The 20,383-nt window shown below is 43.2% G+C and overlaps 1 protein-coding gene across 1 annotated transcript in view; it reads right to left on the reverse strand.

Moving 5' to 3' along the window:
• Positions 1-250: 250 nt before the first annotated feature.
• The window catches only part of LOC145418066 (85/88 kDa calcium-independent phospholipase A2-like), a 118,011-nt gene continuing 97,878 nt past the window's right edge, over positions 251-20,383 (reverse strand). The window contains exons 13-14 of the mRNA XM_080286598.1: positions 7,423-7,594; positions 251-871 (exon numbers count right to left, since the gene is read on the reverse strand). Of these exons, the coding sequence (XP_080142724.1) occupies positions 251-871; positions 7,423-7,594 (793 nt within the window). The remainder of the gene's footprint in view (positions 872-7,422; positions 7,595-20,383) is intronic.

Raw genomic sequence — 20,383 nt, forward strand, 5'->3', positions numbered from 1 at the left:
CAACCACATCATTAAACTGAAGAGGTTAATAATTAGGATATAAGGCTGAATCCTAGAAGTCCCCTCTGACTGAACCCTACAAGTCCCAGTTCTAGAAGCTCTGACTAGTCATACAAGGAACTCAATGGGCTTGGCTAGGATGTTGTAAGCTGCCCTGTCACATCATCAAAATGACCTTTTCCCTGACAAGGATGGACTAAGCAAAGGTCCTGACAGCTTAAAAAAAAAAAAATGATAATGAGAACTAATCCTACACATCTTGGTTGGACTCATCTGGGGAGGAGCATGGGGCCTCACTGCTGGAGACATAATCTGGGGAAGTAGGAGAGTCCAATGGTCCCTCCTCAGGTAACTGTTCTAAGTTTGGGGGATGAGCATGATCAGGCAGGGTGGAGTGGAAGCTCATCTCCTCGTCAGGTGAATTACCCTCGGACATATGCCGGTGTGGTGCATCTGTTGCATCTAAAGTAGTCATGCCATGAGAACCTGCTCTGGCCCTGCCTGGGGTATTGGGCATAATGGGTTCAGGGTCAACTAGATGAGGTGGGACAGGGTCAGGATCAGAGCCAAGCAAGAGGGGTTTGAGTTGAGCTAGGGTGCGAGCCTGAGCTCTCATATATGCACGAGTCTCCCACATGGCCCGCACCAAGCTCTCATCCTCATGCTCATCCAATGCCATGTCCTGGGTAAGCTGTGGGTTGAATCGGAAGAATGGGACATGGAGGGAAGAGCACCAAGCCCTGGCCCTGTCCACCACCCGTCCCTCGGAGCTGCATGCCTGCTCCACCAGCACGTTGAACAAGTTGTACATGGCCTGCAGTCCTCGCCGCACCTCTAGCAGGCTTGGCATGGTGATGTCTACAGTATCAACCTGACAATACAGGCATCTGACTCTTAGGCTCCTATGACTCACTCATTCTCAGCTGAATAATACTGTCTGGCATCAGCTCAAATAAAATAACAGCACCATCCCATTTTTAAAAAAGTGGAAGTGGAAATAGTATAAACACTTTCAGCCCCCTACAACTCACTCTGTGCTGATGATGAATGTAATCTAGCATTAGTTGGAGTAGATCATGAGAGCTGTCCTAATCATCAGTAAGATCATGAAACAACATCAATATTTTAAGGCTCCTATACTCAATCTCAGCTACATATATCTATCTATCTATCTATATATATATATATATTTATGTAAATATATGTGTGTACAGGTATACCCCGATATACAATACCCCTAGATGCAATACCCCGGCTTAGCGATGTGGGTACAAATACCACCATACCCTGCTATACGATGGCCATGCCCCGGTTTAACGATGGGTACACAGGTGATAGACCTAAATATTGAATCACATGCATTCCCAAAGCCAGCTGAGCCTGCCTGCCTCCCAGGATGCGCAGAAATGTTTGTTCAGCCCCCACAGCCATCACTCACCCCGCGCTCACCCATATTGTTCTTCTTGCACCGGCCATCTCAGAGTGAGGAGCTCTCTTATGCTCACCCACCACGCATCGTGTTGCATCGCCAAAGTTATGCCAGCCACTATCGTACTGAATCATAACTGAGTACAAGCAGTGCCTTGAGTAGAGCGGAGATACGAGTTGTTCATGGAGTGCGATTTTGTGAGATTTTTGGCCTAAATAAGTGTGATCATTACCGGTAAGGGTGCTGCATGTCGTGGGGCTAGTGGTGGTGCTAGTGGAGGCCCTAGTCAGGGTGGTAAGCAGCCTGCTAGTGTTGGTGCGGTCATGTTCCCGCGAAGCGAGTATGTAAAACTCTGTCTCTAGAAGGCAAACTAGATATTCTTAAGTGCCACAAAAAAGGTGAGGGTGCATGTGCTATCGCTTTGGCTCTCCACCAGGCCCAGTCGACTGCCTCCACCATCATCAAGAAGGGGGAGGCCATTAAGGCTGCCGCTGGGGAGGTTGCAACCTTATCTGCCTCCCATATCACCCGCCAGAGAGAGCCTGCAATGAAAGAGCTGGAACAGATCCCCCACATGTGGGTGGAGGACCAGAATAGGAGGATGGCACCCATGAGTCAGGCAATTATTTGCATTAAGGCTCTCTCACTATGGGATGAAATCAAGGTGAGGCGGTATACTGATGCTAGAGAGACCTTTAAGGCTACCCATGGGTGGTTTGACCGCTTCAAGAGGCATGCTGATCTCCACCACGAGAAGATGTACGGTGAGGTGGAGAGTGAGGATACAGTGGCAGAAGTAACATTTCCTGATGAGTTGAAACACATCATCACGGAGGGAGGCTACAGTGCGAAGCAGGTTTTAAATTTTGACGAAACTGGGCTCTTTTGGAAGAGAAAGTCCTCAAAGACACTCCTTGCAACAGAGGAAAAGTTTAAGCCTTGAAGGACCGGCTTACACTGCTGCTGAGGGGCAACGCCGAGGGCTACTTCAAGTTGAAGCCAGGCCTTGTCTACTAATTCGAGAACCCCAGGGCTCTGGTGAGGTATGTAAAAGAAAATCTTGAGGTGATTTGGAAGTCCAACAAGAAGGCCTGGCTGACTTCCAATAACTGTTCGTCATATTTCCACTCCTAAATCTCTCATGTCAAGAGGTATGCCTCCAGGGAGAATTTGGTACAGATTTCTCATGCTTGTTGTTTGTTTGAGGGTATGGTGTCTGTTGCTGTGATGGCAACATGTGATTGTGTGGTGTTGCTGTTGGAAAGTGTGATGCTGTTTAGTGTTTTGTAGAGTTTGCTGATGTTTTTTTTGTGGTCAAGTGTTTGGAGGTAATTTTTCCAGTTTAGTGTTTGCTGTTCTGATATTTTATTGTTTATTTGAGTGTTGAGTTCTTGTATTTGTTGTACGGTGTCTTGTGTATGGGGTGTTGGGGAGTGTCGCAGTGTGTCCCTTTGTCTGATAAGGCCTTGAATTTCTGGCGTGAAGTCGGGGTTGTCTCTCTTTCTGTTGTCTCTAGGGATGTGTCTTTTGTCTGCGTTTTGTATAACTGTATTGAAAGTGTGCACAGCGGTGTTGATGTTTGTGATAGGTGTACTGTTTAGTGTTTCAAAATGTTGTTCTGTTTCAGTTACAAAGGCCTCTCAGTTGGCTCTATTATAATTAGTGTATGTGTGTTTGTGGCCAGCTGGGGTGATTCTGGTTTTGGTGGTGATGATGCTTGGGAGGTGATCAGAACCTAGGGTTTTGACCACTCTCCATGATATAGTGGAGGCAAGGTTTGGGGAGCAGAAGGTGATGTCTGGAGATGATGGGAGAAAGAGGGCTTGGTGTGGGATATGGGTATGTTGGTCTAGATTGTTCAGTTTGAAAAGATGATCTGTCTGGGATTGTAGTACCAGCCCTCTGTCTGTGTCAGGGTTGTTGACATGCCAGGCCGATGACTTGGCGTTGAAATCACCACCCAGGATGATGCTGGGTATGTTAGTGATGTGGTGTATCTGTGGAGAGTAATTGTGTGGTACTGTGGGGGACGATTGGGGGGAATGTATGTGTTACCGATTGTTATGTGTGATTTGTTACCAGTGCATATTTTAACTGATTGTATTTCTGTTGTGGTGTCATGTGGGGGGAGAAGTGACTTTGTGTGTGCACTGGTATCTGCAAAGTTCATGGATTTGTGCACCAGGGTGATAAGTCCACCACCACCGCCGTCGGCCCGGTCCTGTCGAATGGTGGTGAAGTTATGAAATGTCGGTGTTTTCTGGGCTCTGTGTAGTTTTGTTTCTTGTAAGATGGCAATGTGTATGTTCTGTTGTTTGATGAATTGTGTGAGTTCTTGTTTTTTGGTGTTTATGCCATCTATGTTTAACTGAAGGATGTTTATGTTGTGTGTGCAATGTGTGTTGGCTGCTGCAGCACAGGGGGGAGGTGGTGTGGGTGGAGGGGAAGGGGTAGGAGGAGGTTGTGATGGAGGTAAGGGTTGAGGTGGATTAGGATGGGTTGGAATGGGAGGAGTTGAGGGACTGGATGGTGTGGGAAGGATCGGCAGGTTTGGCTGTGGAGGTGTGAAGGAAGTAGGAGTTGGATTGGAAGGGGGGTTGGTGGGTGGGGGGAAGGAGCATAAGGAGCAGGTCCAGGTGTTTGTGTAATGTTTTCTGGATGCAAGTGTTGTGCAGGTGTAATGGGTCCAGTTCTTGCATGAATTGCACTGAACTGAACCCTTTATCTGTCGGCTCGATGTGATAGGTTTTGAGGGTGTTGGACATATGTATTTGTTGATGGGTCCTGGATTGCTCTCAATGTCCCTGGCTAGAAGAAGTCATTGAGAAATGACAGCCGGGGAGTCATTTCTTGGTGTAGAAAAAACAGTGTTGTTGTGTGTGTTGTGTTGGGAATGTGGTACTTGCCCGGGCGACCGAAGCCACTCCCAGGTACTCGAGCCCCGTGAGGGGCCAGGGGGGGTTTGCGGTGGTTTGGCCCCCATGCTGTCTTCTTCTCTTCGACAGCCTCTGGGGGGTAGACCCACGACGAAGACGCCACCGCTCCAGGTCCCCACCAGGGTAATAAACTTTGGGAGCGTTCTCCTGGCCACGTACTGCTTGGTGGACACAAGGGGTGCTGTGTTTGAACCAGTGTCGCATACTGTAAAGTATGCTTGCACCCAGTCGGCTTGCATTGGCCGATTACATTTGGTTCACAGACTACACACATCCAAAGTCATTCCAACACTACAATTACACTTACAAGCACTTCTCACCCTACATGCAATCTCTACCAGACAGCATTAAGCCACTTGGCAGAGATACATTGGCTGTATTGTCCCGACTTCGATCGAGATAGGCCGGTCCTGCAGTGGATACTCAAACAGCTGATGATGATGATGATGATGATGATGATGATATATATATATATATATATATATATATATATATATATATATATATATATATATATATACATATATCAATCGGTAGAGAGGTGGCCTGTAGTCCTAACGGACCCGGGTTCAAATCCCCGCTGGGGCAGGGAACAGTTTAAGGATTTGAATTTCATTAAATCAGGCTTTACTGATCTACCAGGAGACCAGCAGACATGTCGTAATAATACCCCCGCTAATACCAATACACCAGTCCTGTATGAGACAGCCCTAGCATGTATTCAATATGGACAGTGGGTGTTAGCGCCGAAGTGGTGACATGTAGAGGTGTATGGTATGTAGGAGGACTGCTGGGCCTTGATAGCAGGCTGTGAAGCCTATGCCCAGAGTCGAACACATAAAAATATATATATATATATAGATAGATAGATAGATAGATAGATATGGATAGATATAGATATATATAGACAGATAGATAGATAGATAGATATAGAGATATATTGATATATAGATATATATATATATATATATATATATATATATATGGCAGACCTAGAATAGAATATTAAAGTTGTCCTGACCATGAGAGAATTAAGTTTGTGCACTGCTCTATGTCTACTTTAACCTGGCCTAAAACTGCCATCTCTCCATTTTCAATGCTGCACTGTGACAAGAGAACACTAAAATATGGTGCTAGTCACAAGAAAATGCTATGGAAAGGACAATGAACTGCAGTATTTACTTACCGTAGTCTGTCATTAAACTATAGGAACCAAGTTAAGCTGGACAAACTATAATTATATTCCTGTTGATGTCATATGCCTGGATAAATTATCTGCTGACTGAAAGGACATGAGTTCAATCAGAGGCTGGGGCATAGGAAAAGTCTGATTACCTGAATTTCTTGAAAACAAACTTTACATATGAAGAGAGAACCTGTATTTTTTTCACAGGAAAAATCATCAGAGAAATTACCAATATGCCGGGAATCGAACCCGGGACTCTCAGGTGAGAGCCAGGCAGCATACCACTACACCACGACCAGGTAAAAGTTAACTCACGTGAGTTAACTTTTACCTGGTCGTGGTGTATGTGCCTGGCTCACCTGAGTCCCGGGTTCGATTCCCGGCATATTGGTAATTTCTCTGATGATTTTTCCTGTGAAAAAAATACAGGTTCTCTCTTCATTCTGACTTGCCGTAAGTGTTTGGGATAGATTAAAAGCATCTACTTGCCCGAGTGCCAGGGGGTTAACTCATCCTCTTGATGCCCACAGTGGGGGCGGAGGGACGTTGGTTACAAGATTGTGACAACGTGAGTTAACTTTTACCTGGTCGTGGTGTAGTGGTATGCTGCCTGGCTCTCACCTGAGAGTCCCGGGTTCGATTCCCGGCATATTGGTAATTTCTCTGAAAACTTTACATATATTCCACACACCCCACTGACATCACATAAAATATCCCTGCTAGTATCATTCCCTCCTGAATGAGACAATTCTAACAAGTATTCAATAAGGAAAGTGGGTATTAATGCCCAAGTGGTGATATGCTGTGGCACACATTGCTAAGCCTCAAGCAATGGACTATTGAGTCACACAAATAAAACAGAAAACAGAGTGCTCAGAAATGTATATCTCCACCAACACCAATAAAATTTGTAATTTACTAATGTAACTGCTCTTTCCTACAGAAGAATACTTTCACTGTCTCACATAGTCAATCAAATATTTCTACAGTCTTAGTTTGCCCTGTTAGAGAATATTAGAAAGTACATAACTCTGCCAAAGGCAATGAAAGTTACAGTTTATTTCTTCATCCACATCCAGATCAACTCAAAATCTAATAAACTCTTTCTTGACCCACTGCCCACCTATCTACCAGATTTCACTGAAATCAGATAAAAAAATTTTGAGACATACAGTAATCCCTCAATTATCCGGGTGTGAGTTGGGAGCAGGGCAGTGAAATGGCGGGGGACAGGGCGACTTGGAGGCGATTTGTTTGTGGCCACCCCAAACGGGATTGAGGCGTCTGGCAATAGATAGACAGACAGATCCGACACAATAGAGCCAAAGGCATGTTCTGATAGTGGCTCCGTCAGGATAGTGGACCTCTCCCCTGGCCCCCCTTTGTACATACCCTAACTTTGAAGGCCATTGTAAAAGGCCATTACAGTACACTGTACAACACTTATTCCTGGTGTTATGCACTACTCTATCTGGTTAAGCAGACCCATAAACCACAGTCAAGTATTAATTATGGTCAACCAGACCCATCAACCACAGGCAGGCAATCACCACAACCCTAAAAAGCATGGGGGGGGGGAAAAAAAAAAAAAAAAAAAAAAGCCCAGCCAGGCAAAAATGTTCTCAAGGGCATAATTTCCACCCAGATGCAAGCATTCTGTTCAGATAAAATGAAAAAATGTATGAATAATGGTTCTGACTAGCCAGATTACAGCATCTGGATCATGGATGGTCCAGATAGAGGCTGTCCCAATAACTGAGGGATTACTGTAGTATATTGTACACAAACTGACTGATGGACAGACACTCACAGGTTAATACAAAGCCTTCTCCAACTTCACTGGCACAGGTAAAAAAGAAAAAAAATCTTACCAGCATAACAGGAGGTTTACCACATCCCAAGGAGACAACAACTGAGGGTGTGAAAACCTCATCCTCTCGTCCCTTAGCACGGACCGCCATATTCCACTCCTCAATCTCAGCCAGGGTATCCAGCACTGGGTTGTTACTCACCAGACCACCATCCAGGAACTTGTCACTAGCACTGTAAAGCAATACAAATGTTCACTTTAAACATTTCATTAAAATGATGTACTGTACAGTATTTGGCATATTATTTTTCCCACTACCAAATGATTGTACTCGCTTTACAAATGTCAACTCTTTCACAACAATGATCTGTTTTATATTATTTTTGCTACAATCAAACAAAACTGTTCAGCATTAGAGACTTTTCCAACCTACAGAGGATGGAAAGAAACTTCATTAACCCCTTCACTAGAAGAAAGTTTGAGGGTAGCAAGAATAAACTCCAACAAGCAATCATAAATGTGAAAGAGATAAAACAGATAACTGCAAATTCCACATTGCCCTCTTCAAGGCACAGGAGGCCTGGCTAAGCTACTGTATTCAAACTTTAAAGAGCAACGGAAATTATCAACTTTAGTACACTGCAGAAGAAGCTTGGTTATCAAACAGGGATATAAAAAAAACGAAAAACAGAATTGCAATACAGTACTGTGATAAATTCTGTCATTAAGTAACTTCTTCAGTAGACTGAGTCTCATAATTTACTCTATTACCACCAATGAATACATTTTTTAACTGTAATCATGCAAACACCAAACAATTTTATCCAAATTTTAAAAAGCCTCCAGTATTAATGTCGTTAATCATGGCTATATCTTACCCCTCCTCTCTGAAAAATTTCCATCGGCTGAATACAACTGTCTGGTAAAGGCAAGAACATTAGAAAAAATATATATTCCCTACACTCTGTTCATGAATGTATTATGTACTACTGCCAGATTTCATCTGATTTCAGATGGACTTCTAGGATTCAAAGGGTTAAAGATGGCTACATCTAATCCTTTAAACTTTGAAAAATTACCTATACAGGTAATATGAATAAAATTATCTGGAACGCATGAGAATTCAATAAAGAAGATGCAACCATACCTAAGGGATTATAATCTCAAAACCAGAAAAAGGATAAGTATTGTCATTATAATATTTTGTTGCAGACTCATATGACAACTTCATACGTTTCCTGAGTAGTATATTACAATTAGGTAAAGCATTTTATTTTCATAAGAGCAGTGTTATATAAGGCAACTTAATCCACGTGGCTGTAGCTGTACATTATCCTAAATCCCTTACTTGCCAGCAGTCACTGTGTTTTAAATTAGTTCTGTATTATACACATTTGCAGATACATTAGTACTTTTACCGTACAATGTAAGGGAACTGAATAACACTGCATTAATAATCATTACAAAATGGTAACGTCTGAATCTATCTATCTATCTATCTATTGCCAGATGCCTCAATCCCGTTTGGGGTGGCCACAAACAAATCGCCTCCAAGTCGCCCTGTCCCCCGCCATTTCACTGCCCTGCTCCCAACTCACACCTCCCTCTCTCATATACCTCTCCACCCCATCCCTCCATCTCATCCTCGGCCTCCCCCTCCCTCTTCCCCCCTCCACCTCACTCACATACACTCTCTTCGTCAGTCTTTCACCCTCCATCCTCTCCACATGGCCAAACCACCTAAGTGTGTTCCTCATAACGCTTCCTATCACATCCACATCAACACCACAATGCTCCTTTATATCCTCATTCGTCAGCCTGTCTCTCCATGTGACTCCACAGGCTCCTCTTAAATAACTCATTTCCACTGCTCTCACTCTTGACTTGTGTCCTTCCAACAAAGTCCAAGCTTCGCTTCCGTATGTTAGAGTTGGTATCACAATGCTGTCATGTAGTAACTTTTTCACTTCCATGCTCACTTCCCTGTTTCTCATCACCGCTTTCAAAGAACCAGCAACCTTTCTTCCCTGCTGTACCCTTTCAAGCACTTCACCCTCCAAACCTCCATCCTTACTCATCACACAACCCAAGTACTTAAACGTACTCATATTTTGCAATTCCTCACCATCCAACCTCGCTGTACATTCACTGATTTCACCTCTCTCAAAGACCATCACTTTACTCTTCCCTACATTCACCTTTAGATTCTGTTTCTTACACACTCTCCCAAACTCATCCACCAAGCCTTGCACCTCCCCTTCGTCTTCACTCAACAACACAGTATCACCTGCAAACAACAGTACAGGGAGTTTCCAAACACTATCCTCTCTCACCAGGGCCACTCCAACATCCACTACCCTACCTTGTACCTCTTTTATTACCCCATCCATGTACAGATTGAACAACCATGGAGACATGACACATCCCTGTTTCAACCCAACTTTCAAAGAGAAAAATTCACTTAGTTCACCATCCACACGCACTGCAGCCTTCGCACCATCGTACATACTCTTCACAGCATTCAACAACTTCCCATCTACTCCATATATTCTTAACACTTTCCACAATCCTTGTCTATCCACCCTGTCATATGCTTTCTCCAAATCCATGAAAGCCGCATACAACTTCTTTCCCTTCTCTAGAAACTTTTCCACTAAAGATCTATCTATTCTATCTATCTATCTATAGCCCGACGCCTAATCCCGCAAAGGGTGGCCGCAGACAAAACGCCTCCAAGTCACACTGTCACCCACCATTTGACTCCCCTCCCCCCAACTCACCCCCCCCTCCCTCATATACCTCTCAACTCCATCCCTCCACCTCATCCTCGGTCTACCCCTCCCTCTCCCTCCCTCCACCTCACCTACATACACCCTCTTAGTCAGTCTTTCATTCTCCATTCTCTCCACATGTCCAAACCACCTCAGTGTATTTCTCCTAATCTTTTCAACCACATCCACATCTACCCCACAATGTTCCTTCACTTCTTCATTCGTCAACCTGTCCCTCCACGTCACTCCACATGCTCCTCTCAAGTAACTCATTTCCACTGCTCTCACTCTGACTTGTTCCCCTTGCAAGGTCCACGCCTCGCTTCCATACGTCAGGGTAGGGATCACAATACCATCATGCAGTGACTTCTTAACTTCCATACTCACCTCTCTATTTCTCATCACTGCTTTCAGTGTACCAACAACCTTTCTTCCCTGCTGTACCCTTTCACGTACTTCATCCCCCAAAGTTCCATCCTTACTCATCACACTACCCAAGTACTTGAATGCACTCACATTCTCCATATCCTCACCATCCAACCTCACTGCACACTCTGTGACTTCATTCCTCTCAAACACCATAACTTTACTTTTGTTTACATTAACTTTCAGCTTCCTCCTCCTACACACTGTCCCAAATTCATTCACCAAACCTTGCAACTCCCATTCATCTTCACTCAACAATACTGTATCATCAGCAAACAGCAACACCGGAAGCTTCCAAATCTCACCCTCATTCATTAGGGGCCACCCCCACATCCACTGCCCTACCTTGCACCTCCTTTACAACCCCATCCATATATATATTAAACAGCCATGGAGACATCACACACCCCTGTTTCAGTCCCACACTGAGATCGAAGAACTCACTCAGCTCACCATCCACTCGCACTGTAGCCCTAGCTCCCTCGTACATACTCTTCACAGCACTCAACAATTTCCCCTCCACTCCATATATTCTTAATACCTTCCACATACCTTGCCTATCTATTCTGTCATAAGCTTTCTCCAAGTCCATGAAGGCAGCATACACTTTCCTTCCCTTCTCTAGATACTTCTCCACTAAACATCTTAGAACAAATATCTGATCTACACACCCTTTTCCCTTCCTAAATCTCCCTTGTTCTTCTCCAACTAGCTCCTCTGTCATATGCCTAACCCTATCAGTAAGTATTCTACTAAAGATCTAAGAATGAATATTTGATCTACACAACCTCTTCCCAGCCTGAAGCCTCCCTGTTCTTCTCCAACTAATTACTCTGTTCTTTCTCTAACTCTGTCAATAAGTATCCTGCCATACACTTTTCCTATTATATTAAGAAGACAAATGCCCCTATGATTACCACACACTTCTTTTTCCCCTTTTCCTTTGTCTATCTATCTATCTATCTATAGCCCGACGCCCTAATCCCGCAAAGGGTGGCCGCAGACAAAACGCCTTCAAGTCACACTGTCACCCACCATTTGACTCCCCTCCCCCCAACTCACCCCCCCCTCCCTCATATACCTCTCAACTCCATCCCTCCACCTCATCCTCGGTCTACCCCTCCCTCCCTCTCCCTCCCTCCACCTCACCTACATACACCCTCTTAGTCAGTCTTTCATTCTCCATTCTCTCCACATGTCCAAACCACCTCAGTGTATTTCTCCTAATCTTTTCAACCACATCCACATCTACCCCACAACGTTCCTTCACTTCTTCATTCGTTAACCTGTCCCTCCACGTCACTCCACATGCTCCTCTCAAGTAACTCATTTCCACTGCTCTCACTCTTGACTTGTTCCCCTCTTGCAAGGTCCACGCCTCGCTTCCATACGTCAGGGTAGGGATCACAATACCATCATGCAGTGACTTCTTAACTTCCATACTCACCTCCCTATTTCTCATCACTGCTTTCAGTGTACCAAAAACCTTTCTTCCCTGCTGTACCCTTTCACGTACTTCATCCCCCAAAGTTCCATCCTTACTCATCACACTACCCAAGTATTTGAATGCACTCACATTCTCCATATCCTCACCATCCAACCTCACTGCACACTCTGTGACTTCATTCCTCTCAAACACCATAACTTTACTTTTGTTTACATTAACTTTCAGCTTCCTCCTCCTACACACTGTCCCAAATTCATTCACCAAACCTTGCAACTCCCATTCATCTTCACTCAACAATACTGTATCATCAGCAAACAGCAACACCGGAAGCTTCCAAATCTCACCCTCATTCATTAGGGCCACCCCCACATCCACTGCCCTACCTTGCACCTCCTTTACAACCCCATCCTTTGTACAAGAGAATAATTATACCTGACTTCCAATCCTCCGGGACTCTACCTTCCTCCCAGGCCAATCTGCACATCTTCCACATCCATTCTACTACTATCTCTCCCTCCTGCTTCACATTTCACCACACACTCCATCAATTCCTGGGGCTTTCCCCGATTTAACTTTCTTCATTGCTTCCACAACTTCTATCCTACTGATTTCTTCCTGTCTTCTCACCTCCCTCCTTCTCCCAGCCATTCCCCAGCCACTTATACTCGCATTACTTCCATCCTCTACGTTCAACAAATCCTTAAAGTGTTCTCTCCATCTGCTCACTTTTTCTCCCTTCTCCACTAGTACCATTTTTATCTTTCACTCCCCTGCTAACTTCACTTCCACCCTGTCTTACTCTTTTCACCTCTTTCCAGAACATTTTCTTACAGTCCCTCCACTGTACACTCAAATTCCTTCCAAATTCCTCATCCACTCTCTTCGTACTCTCTCTTACTAATCTTTTCACCTCTCTCTTTCTTTCTACATATAACTCTCTCTTCCGCCTCTCAACTTCTTCCAAGCCCCTATTTCTCATCCATTCATTGTATGCTTTCTTTTTTTTGTGCCACAGCCTGTTTCACCTAATCATCTTAAGATATAAGCAATAACAGTAACTATTAATTATTCAAGCAGTTAATTATGGTGCATCCTGAACTGTAAAGCACAATTAAATGCACTGTACATAATCATGGCAATTGCAATGTAGAATTCAATGACACTGCAAGTTCTTTGAACAGCATGGTCACACTGACTACACATTCTCTGAATAACTTTTCATTACAAAAAGGAAAACTTTTGTTTACCAGCCATACTTTCATTAATCACACTATTTACCCACAAGGAATAACATATATATTATAAAAACAAATTTTAAAAATCATCCTTCAACAAAAATTGAAAGAATTACCCAAACTGCTTGTGATAAAAAATCTGTACAATCACATTAACTTTAAGTCTTAGTCTTAAATCTTATAGCATGCCAAAAGAGGTTCATAGGCCACATGAGAAATCAATGTTTGATATCACATTTCAATATACAGTGTGCCATTCATCAACCTTATGCAAAATATATTAAATAAAACCCCAGGATGTTATTAGTATACAACAAGTTTATGTTCACTAGCATATGAAAACTTGCAATGAGATCAAGAATAACAATCACCATGTGCAAAACAGCAAACAAGACAAGATAATGGGCCATATCTTGTGGGCTTAAGAGAAATTCTAGAATCTCTTCTTTACCATGGATTATAACAAGGTAACAGCAAATACAAAATTATGAAACCCATTTTTTGGTCAGTTACTTGCACTTCAGTAACTGGTGGAAAATCCAAATAAAACGCCAAATGTTTAGAATTCTCATGAAAGTTATCAATATAATCAATGTTAACAATACAAAGATGTGAATGTCATACAACGAAATACCAATCCCTTCAATCTAATGACATGATTTCTTTAATACAAACTTTTTCAGCATAGGGGAGACTTTTGAACTGGAGGGATTAGATACAGACCTCAATAGCCCTTCAACCCATAAGTGTCTCCCCTAAAATGAATAAAAATTGTTCATTGATAGCAAGAATCAAATACAAGGATCATCACATTAGAAGTAAGGGTACATTACAATACAAATCACTAAGGAAGAGGAACTAGTACGGATTCTAAGCCCACAAAAATACAGACCAAAGTGTCAGTAGCGTCCATCAAGCAGGTAGAACGTGTTCTGGTAAAACTTCAGACTATACAACCCACCACATAGTTACCAGGATTTAGGGATGGTGATGGAGGCCCTCTTAAACCCCTCCTTTATTTCCACCCCTCGCCCGGACCTAACAAATAGCAAGGTCAACCACATTACTGCTGCACACAAGGGCAAGACCAGATACACTGTTCTGTCAAATCATATTTTCATCTTTGGGTGACAGGGAAAACACAAGAAAGAGCACAAGTTCTTCATTTCTCTAACATTACAGAGGGTACCTTCAGACAAACAAAAAGAGAAAATATACCTATCTGTCTACTGACAAAGGTCGCTGTCCCAGTGAGGACAGCCACAAACAACTGCCTCAGTGTTACCCTCTTCTCAAAAATCAAGCTGTCCTCTATCCAACTCACACCACCTTCATTCACATACATCTCTGCTCCACTCCTCCAGCTCATTCTTGATCTCCTCTCCCCTTCTCCCTTTCAACTTAAAGCACAGACACTTATACATTTTCAGAGCACATCTTCAGATCATTACCATCATCATCATCTCGACCATTTTTTTTTCCCTCACCTAAGGGCAGGGTGACATAGGATCAAGAAAACTAAGAGACAGAAAGTGCAAGAAAGAGAGAACCATCAACAGCTTGCCTAAAGAAATGTCTCAGATACTCGTTCACATACCTTTCAAGCCCCTTGAATCCTGAATTTACCTCAAAGACCTAACCATTAGCATTTTAATTTGGTATCCAGTACTGTATTTCATCACCAATACGATTAACATACTTTTGCCAAATACAGTCAATCCATCAACTGTCAAGTAAAAAACAAGTGGTGCCAAACCCTTTTCATGTGCTTCTTCAAACACAAATCATCCAATCAGTTACATACCCAGTCCATTCCCTAGATTCACCAACCTCACTACATCTAGCTTTCTTAAACACTCATTTACCATATCCATCCACCTTCTTCTGATGCTTCCCCTCACCTTCAAATTTACTGATATACCATATATGTTTTTCACCATTCCACCTACATTCATTCTCCCCAAGTGACTATACTCTAAGTATGGTACTGTACACTTTCCCCTACTCTATTATCAGCAAATTTCTTTACTTCACATCTTTTTAACCACGTACTGTACACTCTGTTTTATCCTGATGTCATCATACTTCCTTCATATATTTTCAGAATTATATTATTCCTTATCCTACTCACCACCTCCACTCCATAAACTATCCATCTATCTACCAATTGCCAGACACCTTAATCCCATAAGGGGTGACCACAAACAAATTACCTCCACGTCGCCCTATCCCCCACCATTTCGCTGACCTGCTCCAAGCTCACACCCCCATCTCTCCTATACCTCTCATCTCCATCTCTCCATCTCATCCTTGGCCTATCCCTCCCTGTCCCCCCCTCCACCTTACTCACATGCACCCTCCTTGTCAGTCTGTCACTCTCCATCCTCTCCACATGGCCAAACCAACACAACGTGTTTCTCCTAATGCTCTCTATCACATCCACACCACAACGTTCCCTCACTTCCTCATTTGTCAGTTTGTCTCTCCATGTCACTCCACATGCTCTTCTCAAATAACTCATTTCCACTGCTCTCACTCATGACTTGTGTCCCTCCAACAAGGTCCAAGCTTCACTTCCATACGTTAGAGATGGTATTACAATACTGTCATGGAGCAACTTTTTCACTTCCATGCTCACTTCCCGGTTTCTTATCACTACTTTCAAAGAACCAGCAACCTTTCTTCCTTGTTGTACCTTTTCAAGCACTTCACCTGCTAAACTTCCATCCTTACTCATCACACTACCCAAGTACTTAAATGCATTCACATTTTCCACTTCCTCTTCATCCAACCTCACTGTACATTCAGTGATTTCATTTCTCTCAAAGACCATACCTTAACTCTTCCTTACATTCACCTTTAGATTCCGTTTCTTACATACTCGTCCAAACTCATCCACCAAGCCCTGTAGCTCTCCTCTGTCTTCACTTAATAACACAGTATCATCTGCAAACGACCATGCAGGGAGTTTCCACACACTGCCCTATCTCGTTAGGGCCACTCCAACATCCACTGCTCCACCTTGTATCTCTTTTATAACCCTATCCATATACAGATTGAATAACTATAGAGACATGACACATCCCTATTTCAATCCAACCTTCAAACAGATAAATTAATTCAGTTCACTGTCCACAGGCACTACAGCCTTAGCACCCTCATACACACTCTTCACAGCATTCAACAACCTCCCATTTACTCCATATGCTCTTAATACTTTACATTTCCTTGTCTATCCATCCTGTCATATGCTTTCTCCAAATCCATGAAGGCAACATACAACTTTTTTCCCTTCTCTTGAAATATTTCCACTAAAGACCTAAAATGAATATCTGATCTACACAACCTCCTCCCTTCCTAAAATCTCCCTGTTCTTCTCCAACTAATTCCTTTTATTTCCCTAACTCTGTCAGTAGGTATCCTACCATATACTTCTCTTATTACACTATGAAAACAAATGCCCCTATCATTACCACACACTTCTTTTTCCCCTCTTCCTTTGTCATCATCATCATCATCATCATCCGGACCTCCTTTCCCACCCTAGGGCAGGGTGAGGAGTAGCAATGTCCAGACAGCACAGAGTTGCTCAATCCAAATAGGCCACGCTTCCATTCACTCATCATTCACTCATCATTCAAGCCCCCAGAATCCTGGCTCTACCGGATACGCCAAAAATATTCACCACATTCTGCAGCTTCACACAAATGTATCCAATTGAGTCAATCCGGACGTTGCCATGCTCACAAGGGGTGCCTAAATCCCTGATCATGCACTTCTCCTCACAACATTCATCCAGCCAGCTCGATCTCTTGTCAGTTCCCTGGCCTCACTGGCTTCCAAACCTCTCTTCCTCAAATACTCATCCACCATACCTCTCCACCTTCTCCTTGGCCTACCTCGCCTCCTTGCTCCTTCAAATTTGCTCATGCATATCTTTTTCACCACTCTATTGTCATCCATTCTTTCCACATGACCACACCATCTCAGTACACTCTCTTCGATTCTGGTGTACACCAACTTCCTCACTCCACACCATTCACGAATCACGTTATTTTGTATTCTATCCACCCTCTGTACTCCACATACATTCCTCAGCAGTCCCATCTCCACTGCTCTTACTCTTGACTTTTCATTTTCATGCCACACCATAGTCTCATACATATGTTAAAGTTGGCACTAACAGTTCCTCATGTAAGCCTAGTCCAGCTGCAACACTCAAGCCTCTGTTTCTTATCAAGGCCTTCATTGCAAAAGCCACTTTTCTTCCTTGTATCACTCTACTTTCAACTTCTTTTGCACATTTTCCTCTTTTCTATCACTGTACCCAAGTATCTGAACTCTCTCACCAATTCCAGTCTCTCTCCATTCATTGTGACATCACATTGGGAGTCACCATCTCTCTCAATAACCATCACTTTACTCCTCCCTACATTTACTCTCAAGGCACAACGCTCACAGACATCAGCAAAACTCTGCACTAGCCTACCAAGTTCTTGTCCAGTACTTGCAAGCAGTACTGCATCATCAGCATACAACAAATTTGAGATATTCCATCTATCACCACTCATTACCAATGCCATCCCTCTCTCCATTACTCATGTTTTTACTTCTCTCATCACCCCATCCATGTATATATTGAACAACCATGGGGACGAAGAGAGAACCTGTATTTTTACACAGGAAAAATCATCAGAGAAATTACCAATATGCCAGGAATCGAACCCGGGACTCTCAGGTGAGAGCCAGGCAGCATTAGTGGTATGCTGCCTGGCTCTAACCTGAGAGTCCTGGATTCGATTCCCGGCATATTGGTAATTTCTCTGATGAACCATGGAGACATCACACAACCTTGTCACACGCCCACATCGATCATGAACATTCACTCAGATGACCATTAACCCTTACACATGCTTCGCAACCATCAGAAAAACTCCTGACAGCACCTAGCAGCTTACCATCTACACCAAACATGTGCAAAACTTTCCACGATCCCTCTGTCTACTTTGTCATGCTTTTTCCAGATCCATGAATGCCATAAACACCTAATGGTCCTTCTCACAAGCCTTCTCTGCTATCTGTCTCACTGCACATACTTGATCCACACATCCTCAGTCACTCCTAAAGCCACTCTGTTCATCACTCACTATAGGGTTTCTATTTTATGAAGGCAGTTTGAGTGGGGCCTCCTAAGACCTCACACCACTAGCTCAGTTGCCACATCGCCACCACACACGTGCCTCTCTCTCTCTCTCTCTCTCTCATATTAATATTTTTATTAACTGCTTCTTATTTTATTTTCTTTATTTTTTTCTCTTGTTTTGACTTTTGATGGGCAAGCTTCCATGGCAGGAATCTGACCGAGTATGACCTGCACACCCCTTGTGTCACTGCTCTTGGCGACATCGCAAAAGCAACGTTGATAAGTCTTATGGGATTTATACTATACTATAGCTTTTTTTAATTACATCTGTGCAGAGTATTTAAAATTCATTTATAAATAGTTATTAACTTAAAATAGGAAAGAGAGAGAGGGAGAGAGAGGTGAGCAAGAGTAATTACACGTATGTCGCAGTGGTGATGTGGCAACAAAGCTAGTGATGTGAGGTCTTAGGAGGCCCCACCCAAACTGCCTTCATAAAATAGAAAGCCTATAGAACTTCTTATATCTCTTGTACTTTCTTCATAATAATTCTTCCATATACCTTCCCTACCACAAATCTGCACATCCATATCCATTCTACTATTATTTCTCCCCCATGCTTCAGCATTTCACCACACAATCCATCAATTCCTGGGGCTTTCCCCAATTTGACTTTCTTCACTGCTTCAACAGCTTCCATTCTACTGATTTTTTCCCTTCCTTTCATATCCCTCATCCTCCCAGCCATTCTCCAGCCACTTATACTCACATTACTTTCATTCTCTATGTTCAGCAATTCTTTATATTGTTCTCTCCATCTGCTCACTTTTTCTCCCTTCTCCATGAGTAATCTACCATTTTTATCTTGCACTCCCCGACTTACTTCTCTGACACCCTGTCTAACTCTCTTTACCTCTTTCCAGAACATTTTCTTACATTTCCACCACTTTACACTCAAATTCCTTCCATATTCCTCATCTACTCTCTTCTTACGCTCTCTTAATAATCTTTTCACCTCTCATTTCCTCTCTACACATAACTCTTTCTTCCATCACTCAACTTCTTCCACGCCTCTGTTTCTCATCCACTCACTATATGCTTTCTTCTTTTGTGCCACAGCCTTTCTCACCTCTTCATTCCACCATGCTGTTCCTTGCACCCCCTTTCATCTTCTCTTCACCCCACACACCACCTCACATGCTGCACCGATTTCTTCTGTGAATATGTTGCACACACCTTCCACTTCCCTCATCATACTTACCTAATCATTCCTCTACTTCTCTCTTATATTCTGCCATTCTTCCATCCTCTTGCAACCTTTCTACCCTCCTTGTATGAACTACTTCCTCTTGTCCTTTCCTTCTTCTATGCCTCCATTTCATTTGAACCCTAACTTTCACCATCACCAAGTGGTGGTCAGAAAGTCCACTCCCCCAACCTCTATATGCTCTTGCATCCATTTGCCTTAACTTTCACCACCACCAAGTGGTGCTCAGAAAGTCCAATACCCCAACCTCTATATGCTCTTGCATCCATTTACCTTCTCATTCTATTACCCACCCACACATAATCAATCACTGCCTTCCATTCATTCAGTTCACCACCCACCCTTCTCATCACTCGCCACGTATACCTGGAATCACTTTGTGTCTGAAGAGGGTACTGGCTATCACCAACACCCTCCCAGCACAAATGTGCACTAGAGCACCGTCATTCTCATCCACTTCTGCAGGCCACCCACTCACCAACTACTCCATCCACCTTCACATTCCCTACTTGTCCATTCATATCTCCAATCAAAAACACTCTCTCATTCCTTTCAAACTTTTTCATGCACGCTTCCACATTTGTCCAGAACTCTTCTTTCACTCTGCTCGCAAGATCTTGCGTTGGCACATACACTCAAACAACTGCCCACACTTGTGGTCCAACTTTCAACCTTACCTACACAATCCTTAAGCCAACTGATCCATACACTCTTATATTCTCCTTCCACCTCT

This window comes from Coenobita brevimanus, chromosome 112, assembly GCF_032717465.1.
Source record: "Coenobita brevimanus isolate Jiangsu-jjx chromosome 112, ASM3271746v2, whole genome shotgun sequence".
In the NCBI taxonomy this organism is placed as follows: Eukaryota; Metazoa; Arthropoda; class Malacostraca; order Decapoda; family Coenobitidae; genus Coenobita; species Coenobita brevimanus.